The 11,724-nt window shown below is 36.3% G+C and overlaps 1 protein-coding gene across 3 annotated transcripts; it reads left to right on the top strand.

Moving 5' to 3' along the window:
* The first annotated feature begins 134 nt into the window (after positions 1-134).
* LOC111987486 (V-type proton ATPase subunit F) lies at positions 135-8,957 on the top strand. 3 transcript variants are annotated; one of them, XM_024019214.2, is made up of 6 exons: positions 135-275; positions 514-701; positions 1,458-1,539; positions 6,274-6,355; positions 8,043-8,125; positions 8,518-8,957. In XM_024019214.2, the coding sequence occupies exons 3-6, from the start codon at positions 1,477-1,479 to the stop codon at positions 8,680-8,682; spliced, it is 393 nt and encodes a 130-aa protein (XP_023874982.1). In that variant the 5' UTR covers positions 135-275; positions 514-701; positions 1,458-1,476; the 3' UTR covers positions 8,683-8,957. The 3 variants fall into 3 exon arrangements, with proteins under 3 accessions (XP_023874982.1, XP_065623328.1, XP_023874981.1); XM_065767256.1 differs by lacking the exon at positions 514-701; XM_024019213.2 differs by lacking the exons at positions 135-275; positions 514-701 and adding an exon at positions 1,007-1,137.
* The last annotated feature ends 2,767 nt before the right edge of the window (positions 8,958-11,724 follow it).

Here is an 11,724-nt window from a genome sequence, read left to right as displayed (position 1 = left end):
CTGGCGTAAAGAGTTTTCTTTACTCTCCAATAAATGAACGACACGTCATATTTTTATTGAAAAACCAATACACTCAACACACATAAGAATAACTCAATTAAACCAAAATCCTTTAACACGTAAAACACCTGAAGAACTAAACAGCTCCAACGCCTAAACCCTTTCCAATTCTTCCTCTCCTCATACCACTGGAACTCCACCTAGCCGCTGGAGCCGCCGCACACGTCGGTCAGGAGCTGTCGCCGCCACACCGAAGCTCCACGCCGTCGGTCAAGGTTTGTTCTTTTATGATTTTTGTTTATTGTTTGATTAGTTATTTCCCCAAACTTTGGGTTTCGAACTTTTGATGGTTTTGGGTTATTTTTTCATATCATTCTGTTCATATTGGTATGGGTTTTGTTTATTTGGTATGGATTTTGCTGTTTTTTGGTATTTTCATGGGTGTTGATTGGACTAGGTTCAAACCTAAAAAAAAACCACAATCAGATTTTTTTTTTTTTTTTTTGTTCCCAGCTAGCCTGGGTTCTTATGAAGAGGCGGCGACACCACGATCACAGAGGCTCCGGCGCATTTTCCAGATATAAAAAATCTTCCATCCACATCCACTACTACTGCAAATACACACTTTTTACAAAAACCTCCCAAACCCAAATCCCACTCACGAACTCTCCGAAATACGACGCCGTTTTCTGTTTCCTAAGGTACGTACTTTCGTTTCAGTTTCTCGCATTTTCGAAACCCTAGGTTCATGGTTTTTCGTTATCTCTGTGAAAGCTGAAAACCTAGTTTTTTTTTTTTAATTTTATTTTACTGGGGAGGGGAAATTAAATAATAATGAGTAATAAAGTAAAAAATAAATACTATTAAATTAGAGGCAAAACGACGTTGTTTTGTTGATTTAACGGCAACACTGGATGTCTACTTAACGGCGACGTAGTTTTTGGTTCTGGACAGGGCTAGTTGCTAATGTTTCAAAACGGGTCGAACTTGATCCCCAAAAAAAATCCAAACCCGGGTCCATTTCCAAACCACAAATGACAAATCCAATCCCCATTGCTGAATTGCTCTCGCGCGCTCTCTCTTTCTTTCTCTTTCTCTCTCTGATCCAAAGCTCGAAACACTGATAAATTTTTCCTGGTAATTTCATAATCTGATTACTACGCTGAGTTTTTCTTTAATTTTCTCTGCCAGATTCGATGCTTTTTATTTATTTTTTTTGCTTAGAAAAATTTTCAATTAGATTCTTTTATTTTCTGGGTATCTATTATATTTGATCCCCTCTCTCTGTTTGGCTGCTATGAAAATTTTGCAGTTTTAAAATCTCAGACTATAAATGCATTGTTTGGTAATAGGTCATGTATGTAAATTATAGTTGTTAGTGTATTTTTTTTTTTTTTTTATGTAATTGATAGGATCACATTTTTTTCCTGATGGGTTTTTGTTCTTCATTGATCCAGTTGATTAATACAACCTTAAATGGCTGGTCGGGCTCCAATTGCCACTAAAAGCTCAGCACTTATTGCCATGATTGCTGATGAGGTATGGTTAATGCTGTAGGTTGTGCTAGTTTATAAGTATTTTAGAATTTCGCTTGGTATTGAAATGAGCAGCATGATTTTTCGCCGTAGTAGCTATTTGAAATGGTGGAATGGGGATTTACCCACCTTAGAACCCAACACAAACACTAATTCTCCTACTTGCTGAACGTCCCCCCAACTGGTACCAATTTACTTTATCCTAGATTTACCTTCAGTCATTTTTTTTATATATATATATATATATATATTTTTTTTTTAAGTAATAAAGATGTATATTCAAAGAAACTACCTCATGCAGAAAATCATAAGGCAGAGAAAAAAAATTACAGAAAAAGATGATAAAAAACAGAAAGAAAAGATACTAATTACAAAGAAGGGAGCTAAGGAACATAGGGAGAGAATTACTAGAGGTGAGTCCCCAAGCTTTAGACCAATCAAAAAGGGAGCCACTGAAAGAAGCCAATAACTGATCATTGGAACTTTCCATGTCCTCAAACGTCCTCCAATTTCGCTCCCTCCATAGACACCACATTAAGCACAGTGGAGCTAAATTCTAAATGCTAGATGAATGCTTTCCAGGCCAATTCCACCAACCAAAGAGAGTATCCGCAATTGATCTTGGCAATACCCAAGAAATCCCAAAAGATCTAAACACTAAACTCCACAACCGGTGAGCCTTACCACAATGCAGTAGCAAATAATCCACTGTCTCCCCATTACAACGACACATAATACACTAGTCAACAAAGTCCATCCCTCTACCCCTCAAATTGTCACCTGTAAGGATTTTATCCCATACAGCAATCCACACAAAGAAGAAAACACGTCGAGGGGCTTTAACCTTCCAAACACCTTTTCAAGGAAATATAATGGGCAAGGGTCCTTTTAACTTATTATAAAATGACCGGATATCAAAATCCCCATTCTTCGACAACTTCCATTGCATATGATCTCCATTCTCAATTGGAGGTAAATTAGAGCCCAAAGTACGGAGAAATGCATCCACACCACTCATTTCCCAATCATTTGGTCTCCGAATGAAACGAACATCTCAGCTTCTCCGTTCCTCTATCCCCAACCGTTCAAGAGAAGAGGCCACTGATGCCCCTTTATTGGAGGCAATCCCATACACAACCGGAAATGTCAATTGAAGTGGAGAATCCCCACACTATTGATCTGTCCAAAGCTTCACTCTATCCCCCACCTCTACCTCAAACCGAATATTTTTACTAAAAACTTCCTAGCCCATTTGGATGCTTCTCCACAAACCACACCCATGTACCCCTCTATCTAGCTTGGAAGTCCAACCCCTCCATTCTTCCCCAAACTTTAGAGCTACAACCCTTCTCCAAAGCCTTCTCTCCTCAACCTCAAATCGCTATGACCATTTTCTTGGTAAGGCTTTATTAAAGGTAGTTAATTTCCTTACTCATAACCCACCATTTTCCAGAGGTGCAGACACCTTATCCCATCCCACCAGATGTGTCTTGGAGTCCCCCCACAAAAAATCTCTTTGCAATCTCTCAATTTTATTGGTGACATGCATAGGGATTGTAAAAAGAGATAAAATGTAAGTTGGAAAACTAGATAATGTACTCTTAAGCAACGTCAGTCTTCCACCTTTTGACAAATACATCCTCTTCCAACCAGCCAATTTACGCTCAATTTTCTCCAATATAGGATTCCAAATAGTGGGGGACTTGTGGGATGCCCCGAGTGGCATACCAAGATAGGTCATAGGCAAGGACCCAATTCGGCAACCCAAGATCTCTGCCAAGACATGAATATTAGGGACCTCCCCAATGGGAACTATCTCACTCTTCGAAGCATTAACCTTTAATCCTGTCACAACCTAGAAACAAAGAAGGAGCATCCGAACATGTAGAATCTACTCCTCATCTGCATCACAAAACAGATCGTATCATCCGCAAACAAAAGATGTGAGATACATACCCCTTTACCCCTTCTACCATCAGCCCTGAAACCTCGAAGTAAACCAGCACATTCAACTCTTTTCATCATCTTACTGAAAACCCCTATCATAACTAGAAACAACATAGTAGATAGTGGGTCCCCTTGTCTCAATCCCCTCGAACTCCCAAAAAAGTCAGCTGGAGACCTATTAACCGAAACAGAGAACTGGATTGTAGATATGCATGTACGGATCCACCTACACCACCTCACCCCTAATCCCATTCTCTTCAACAAATCTAGAAGAGCCTCCTAATTTACATGATCATAGGCTTTCTCAATGTCCAGCTTACAAATAACCCCCAGAATCTTACTCTTCACCCTACTATCCACACACTCATTAGCAATAAGAACTGAATCAAGTATTTGTCTACCACCCACAAAATTGTTCTGAGACTCAGATATCAGCTGATCCAAAACCTCTTTCAAGCGGTTTGCAAAAACTTTAGCCAAGATCTTGTATACACTCCCCACCAAGCTAATAGGTCTAAAATCTCGAACATTGGAGGCACCATTCTTCTTAGGGATTAGAGCTATAAAAGTTGCATTAAGAGATTTTTCAAACTTACTTTGTTGATAAAACTCCTCAAATACAGCTAAAACTTCTCTTTCCACAACTCCCCAACAATGGTGATAGAAGGCCATAGAAAAACCATCAGGACTTAGAGCTTTATCTCCTTCCAACTCTTCAACAACATGAAGAATCTCCTCCTTTTCAAACCTCTGTTCAAGCCAATCCCTTTCCAACCCTTCAATCTGATCAAACTCCAAACCTTCCTCAAAAGGCCTCCACTTCTCTGTTTCCTTGTACAAGTTTTTATAAAACTGTACTACTTTGTCCGCCATCTTTGATTCATTCTCATAAATAACCACGTCTACCTCCAGCATACTAATATGATTATACTTTCTTCGGGAGTTAGCCGCCTTATGGAAGAATTTGGTATTGTTGTCTCCTTCCTTAATGCAAAGCATCCTCGGTTTTTGTCTCCACAAAACTTCTTCCAAAGAAAGAAGGTTCTATATTTGAGATCTTATCACAACCCTTTTATCTATCTCCACTTCCTAAAGGCCAGACTCCTCTTCCTTAGCATCCAATAATTTCAAGGCCTCTGACAACTCTTTCTTTTGACGACCTACATTTCCAAATACACTATGGTTTCACTGAATAATGTCTCCTTTTAGAGCCTTCAACTTCTTAGCAAGCACAAAGCTAGTAGTATTTGAGAAAGAGTATTGATTTCACCACGAATGAACCCTATCTGTGAACCCCTTTGTCTTTAACTACATGTTCTCAAACCTAAAAAGACTCTTCCCCCTCAATATCCTCCCTGCCTCCACTAATATGGGGAAGTGGTCTAAGAGAGGATGAGGTAAGACCTGCTTGATCACATCCGGATAGTGGTCCTCCCAATCATGAGAAACCAGAACCCTATCTATCCTGGACATCGAAGGCTGATTTGAGCCACTAGACCAAGTATAACTCCCTCCTTCCAATGGAAAATCTATCAAATTAAACTCCTTAATGAACTCAGAAAAATTCTCCATAGCCGGAGTAAGGCGCGATCCCCCCAATCGTTCACTTGGAAAACGAACAACATTGAAGTCCCCTATGTAACACCATAGAACATCCTAAAGTTGCTGAATTCCAATCAGCTCATCCCACATTTGCCCCCTTAAGTTATTATCATTTGGGCCATAAACCCCAGAACAAGCCCAAGTAAAACCATCCCCCACACCCTGCCACCAAATCGATACGGAAAAGTAACCCACCATTACCTCCAACTTTTCTAGAGCCCTCCTATCCCACATCATCAAAACACCACCAGCTGTCTAATCCACATCCAAAGCCACCCAGTCAACATAAGGACCAGTCAACATAAGGACAACTCCACAAGCTGCAAACAAACTGTCTATCCATACAAGCAAGCTTAGTCTCTTGAAGGCAAACTACATCACAATTCCACTCTCATAGTAAATTTCTAACCACCAAACGTTTCCGTGAATCATTCAATCCTCGAACATTCCATGACACCATTTTCAACTTCATAAAAACTGTTAACTCCCTACTCCAATCTTAGTATTGCAGTCAAAGTCCCCGGCCTGTTTGTGTTAGATGGCTGCAAAAAGATTTTTTTTTTTTTAATTAAAAAAATATACTTTGATTTTAAATATGCTTTTATAGAATTTGGTTGTTGTTATTTATGTTGAAAACTTAAACTAGACATAAAATATGTATATTAATGAATTAATAGTCAAATCCTTTTTCTCTTTTTTGATGACGTGGAATCTCACCAAGGTAGGGCCTTTGAACCCACCTTTGGGGAGTAAAGTACAGATACACAACCCCACTTGTTAGAACCATGTATCAGGTAATAAATGGGTCTATAGCTCATCCCAAGCCTCCAACCATAGGTTGCACCCTTGCAGGGTGTCCTTACCATGTCATGTCTTAATTTTTCAAGAATTTTTGTGTCGGCATGTCCGCATCCATGCTTCTGAGGTTATTGCTTTAAAGCAAAGGAGCATGCATTATAAATAGCCTAGTTGTGGTGGGATTGTCTCACAGTTTATGGGTGAAAAGGTCAGACCATAGATTTTATAAATTCATTTTTCCTACATCAATGCATGCAATTTTTACTTTGTTTTCATTCCTTTTAGGTAGGTTCATTGTGTATAATGCAGAATTCACTAGTGTAGGACATGTTTTGTAGCTCACTTCTTATAAATTTTGACGTTTGTTCTCATGGATATTTTTATCATATAGGACACTATAACTGGATTTTTGCTGGCCGGTGTGGGTAATGTCGACTTGCGGAGAAAGACAAACTACCTTATTGTTGATTCAAGTATGCATATTAGCCTTGTAATGTAGAAATCGTTATTTCGTGGGTTTATTGAACTAATAGAGTAACAGTAATCATGTTCTTAACCTTAACAAGCTTATGTTTTATCATTCTAATTTTCTCATGTGTGTATGTGTTTGGCCTTATCAAGGAAAAAAATTGTTTGTGTGGTTCTTTTTCCCTCCCAATTAAAAATATACATCACAGATTCCCCATTCAGTGACCAACAATTCTGCCCTTCCAATTTAATCATAAATAAAGTTGATGAGAGTCTTACTTATAAATCAATTAATTAAGAGAGATTTCATTGCTAGGTTTTGGGCTCTGAAATGTTTGCTTTTGTGTTGTAGTCCATTCATGCCTCTCATTTACAGAAACATGTTAGTTTCCCTGAGGCAACTGATAGAAGGGAATGTTTGTTAGCAGTATAGATATTTTGCAATTTTCATTATCAGGAAGGTTAATGAGGTTTGTGCCTAGAGGCAGGGTCTTGAGGTGAGGCATGAGGAAATTGTTATGGGATGGTTGAGACTCAAACAAATTAGCCCACAAGGTCTGAGGTTGTTCCTTTTAGTGTATCATGATTTTAGGGATGCTTTATGTGTGAGGCCAATGCACAAAATGTGGGTCTTCATTGTAGAATTGAGTTGTGTGTAACTTACCAATCAAGAGAGAGAGAGAGAGACATTTATTTAGATCTTGAAACTTGTTCTATGTGTGAGATACTTACTAAACGGAACTATTACAGGTGCTTTTATGATGAAAAATCAATAAATAGTGTTCTTATTGATTGAAATATTGTCGAATTTTTCATTAAAATTTCCTTATCATAATCAATGCTTCTTTAGTGAGCTATTTCTTGGTTTGTGAGGCCTGGAGTTTAGAAGAAAGACGATCATGAGTTCTTGGGGATTTACATATATTTGGCCTTCTTACAGAAGCTTGTAGGGATTTTATATAACTCAGGGCCTGAATTGATTTTTCATTCAAGGTTTATCTTAAGATGATAAAGCATATCCAGTTGTTTTGAGAATAATTGTTAAAGGGCCAACCTAGAAGCTAGGAATGAGTGGTTATATAGAGCTTTCAAATATTTCCCAAGCTAATATACTTGGCAGTCTGTGGCTTCTGAGCTAGTCAAGCCTTAGAATGTCCAATTACACCCTTAATTTGGATATAATTAGCTGTGATTATTTTCTCAGATGATAAGCTCAAGGTGCTAAAAAAGCTCTTATAAAAGGTGGAGCTTGACTTTGTGAAATTGATTATTTAAGTGATTGACTTGGAACAATGATTTTAATGAATTTTTTTCCAAATTAAATTCCTCAAAATTTTAGATCTTAAGATGGAAATTGATGTGTGTGACTTTTCATTTATGATATGCCCGCAAATAGAGATTTCTTGAAGGCTGTTCAGATTTCTTCCAGTGTATGTCTGTATGAGTTTCTTAGATTGCAAAAGCAATGAATGATAATTTTCTGATTTGTCGAAGTTAGATGGATGATCTTGTATTTTTATTAAGTGATTTTTGGTCAATGGAACTGATCCTCTACCCCATATATACTACACAGTCTACATCCTGTTCCTTTGATGAAAATGTTGAAGATTAATAGAATCTAAGAAAGCTTCACTCTTATCAATTTATAAAGCAAAGTCAATTGAAATTATTTTCTGATTGTGTTTTGTCAAGAAACAACGGTCAAAGCAATTGAAGATGCATTCAAAGATTTCACCACAAAGGAGGATGTTGCTATTGTCCTAATCAGCCAATATGTAAGTTTTTTTCCCCCCTAACTTTGATATCATATGTTCTCCTTCCCCTCTTGAGGATGTAAGTGGACAAAGAATTGACAAAACCAGTTATTTTATATTGAATGTTTAGAATTGTTGCCAAAAAAAAAGTTAATGCTAGCAATAACAGACTTTTAAAATCTCCGAGTGTATGATATTCTTGTCCAATTGCGTAGTTGTCTAAATATATATGCAGGCATAGATAAGGGGCTAAGGTCTAAGGGCTCCTGATCAGTTAGGCAATAGCTTAGGGGTGTAGGTGGTTGCCTGGCTACTGTACTAGTGATATACTGTATTGTGTATATTCTTCCAAATATATTATGCGGCCTAAGATTTCCATTACAAACTTACCATTTCTGCGCATCACTTATCAGGTAGCAAACATGATAAGGTTCCTGGTTGATAGCTACAATAAGCCAATACCAGCTATTTTGGAGATTCCTTCAAAGGATCATCCTTATGACCCTTCACATGATTCAGTTCTTTCACGTGTGAAGTATCTCTTCTCTGCTGAATCTGTGGCATCTGATCGGCGCTGAGTATGTGTACATGTTTCACCCATCATGTTGCAAGCGTGAGAATTTTTTAGCTGATAGCTGCATATTCTCTGCTTTGTGCACACTATTGTATGCTATGTTTCTTATTTCCTTTGCATTGATTGATATATCTGGATACTATTTATTCGCTTTCTGTGCCTAATTATGAATTATCATTGCAAGTTGGGTTTTGTTTGTTATGATAAGAGGAATAAGTTGCCATCTTAAAAATGTTCTAAAGAAGGGTTCCTGCAGTTGCTTCTGATACTTTTTGTTCATTGTTTGTGTTCTTAATATTCTTTTAGCATTTAGTTTCCATGTACCATCCTCCAGGTTGGGCAGACAATACAATCCTTAGCAACTCAATGAGTGCTGCATTTGTCATCTGTATTTTTAAGTGCAACTTCTCGAAGGTGGCACTCAGAAAGCTGAAAGCAATTCATAACTAAATCTAGATTTCCCCTCCTGCACTCTCTCTCTCTCTCTCTCTCTCTCTCTCACACACACACACACACACACACACACACGAAAACAAAGTCAACAGTGGAGGATAGCATTTTCTGATCTCTATCATAGTTTTGACATAAACACAAGTATATAAAACTAAAAAGTAATCGAGTCAGAATGCAGCAAAAATCTTGAAGTAGGTATCACGCAAATACATTTTGATATTTTTGTTAGATTTATTTTCTTATATTAAAAAAGAAAAAAGAAAAAAGTGAAAGCCAGTTATCTGCAAATCTGCAATCGGAGGATATTAGCTATACATGTGCATACATGTGCACATGTATACATGTGCATTTTTTCTATAAAAAAAGAAAAAGAAAAAGATATTAGCTATACATGTGAATTTTTCTATCTAATCTAATCTAATCTTTATCAGATATTTTGCCAAGTTTTTCTAGTGGACAATAAATAAATAAGGAAATCATAGTGATCTGTGTCTCATGAAACTGAGTCAGATAATTATTTTTAATGGGAATATTATATACAAGAATGTAAACAGATCTAAAATGCAATCATGGTTTTATCCTTCCAATCTTTATGTTTTATATTAGTATATTGTACTACTCTTTCCCACAACTATATAAAAATGTGAGACGGAACGTTAGACTGTTTCCAAGTCCATCACTAACAAAGTAATACGGCCCATACATGATATATTAGGCAGTCATCAACACAAGACACCCTTTTGGTAACAAAACCAGGTGAGAGAATTGTGACTTCTCTCAAGGATTTCATGCAACTCTACCCAAATATGCAGCCCTGTACTCTGCATCCTCTTCTTCTTCCTCTCCATTTAATGGTGCAGGGATAGAAACACTTCTTTTTCTTCTTGCATTTGGCTTGGGTCATAATACTTTAGTACACTGGATCCAATATGATTTTGACATGCGTTCAAAGTTGACCACACGTCTATATTGCGAACCACGTAATGCACTAGAGCATTAGATAAAAGCTTTGCCCTTTCTCGTACTCGAAGAGGTCTAGTCTATCATGCCAGCCAAAGGTGCTCGCCACATACCAAGTATATAAAAAGTATTACCATTAACAACTTTTGGTGATCTCACCTGGCTTTTTTTGCCACTCAAAACGGAATTTGATAATCCCAAGGATAGACACTAATCATGATTAGCCAAAAGGCAAAGGTAGGTTGGGATTTTCAACTAGCAATCATCATGTGTCACATCGTTGTAGTTCTCTTGTTAAGAATTATATCATACTGGGCCCTTGGCCTTGAGTGTTGAATTGGAACAAAACTCATTCTTAACGATTTTTGAAAAAAGTTTGGGCCTGTTTGGTAAAAGATTTCAAACAATAGTTTTTAGTATTTAAATACTGAAAATTGATAAAAAATATGAAAAAAAAAATGTGTTTAGTAAAGGATTTTATTTAGGAGTGTTTGAGTTACGTTTTTCATTTTTAGGTTATTTAAACACTGAATTTAGAGAACTCTTCTTAATAGCTTTTAGTTTTTAAATAACATTGTTCAACGACACTTTTGTAAATATTTTAAAACCTGTAGGTCCTATTAATTAGACTACATGTCATCATTTAGAAAAAAAAAAAAAAACACACACACACACACACCAAAGTAACCAAACTCATAATTAAGTTTATTCACGTTATAAATTATGTTGTTTGAAACATGATACCAAACATTTTTTTTTTTTTTTTTTTGCATTATAAGTACTTTAAATACGTGTTTTCACAACACTTTTTAAACCATAGTTTTTACATTATTTTGAACAACAATACTTAAAAACTGTTACCAAATAGGTCCATAATGTTTTATGTATCAATATTTTTAATGTGTCTAAATTAAAGAGAGTAATGTTAGAAATGTATACCTTTTTTATCATGTATTAAATAATATTTTTCTTATTTTAAGTTGAATAAACAAAATGAAAATAGGAAAAAAAAAATTAGGGTTTTGGTGAAACAAGCTACTTCGGCCATGTTAGTATGGAATCCACACTATAATGGACGGTTGATGTGTTTTTAGTCTAAATTAAATTCACTTCTGACTATGCATATTGTAATTTGAGAAGGAAAAAACAAAGACAAATGCTTAGAGAAGTTCGGCTCTAAAATGCTGGATTTCAGTTGACCCATATAGACAATAATATCTACTACTTATAATCGACTACCCTACCAAGTTGTGGTAAAATTGTGTCCCTAAACTTCTTGCTGTAACATATTGAATAATCTTTGTTAAATTTGCATTTGCACTCTAGATTTTAAATTTAGGTTTTGAATTTCTTTAAAGAGCATTTGTCTACTCGAGTTAATTATACACACAAACACACACATTTATATAGATCTATAATAGTGAGCTTAACTATCTAATTATATTATATATTATACAAAATTGGAGAATGCATGCAATGATATCATGTGTCCTTTTAACAAAGCATAGGACAACAACGCGTCAAAACCATTATTATATAATTCTGAAAAATGAGGAAGACAACAATAGAGATAATTACTCTATTCCCTCTTGGGAATTCCAACTAAATAAATAAGCAATTAATTAAATAATTA

This window comes from Quercus suber, unplaced genomic scaffold (genome assembly GCF_002906115.3).
Source record: "Quercus suber isolate HL8 unplaced genomic scaffold, Cork oak 2.0 scaffold_786, whole genome shotgun sequence".
Taxonomy (NCBI): domain Eukaryota; kingdom Viridiplantae; phylum Streptophyta; class Magnoliopsida; order Fagales; family Fagaceae; genus Quercus; species Quercus suber.
This window is presented reverse-complemented; position numbering and strand designations above follow the sequence as displayed.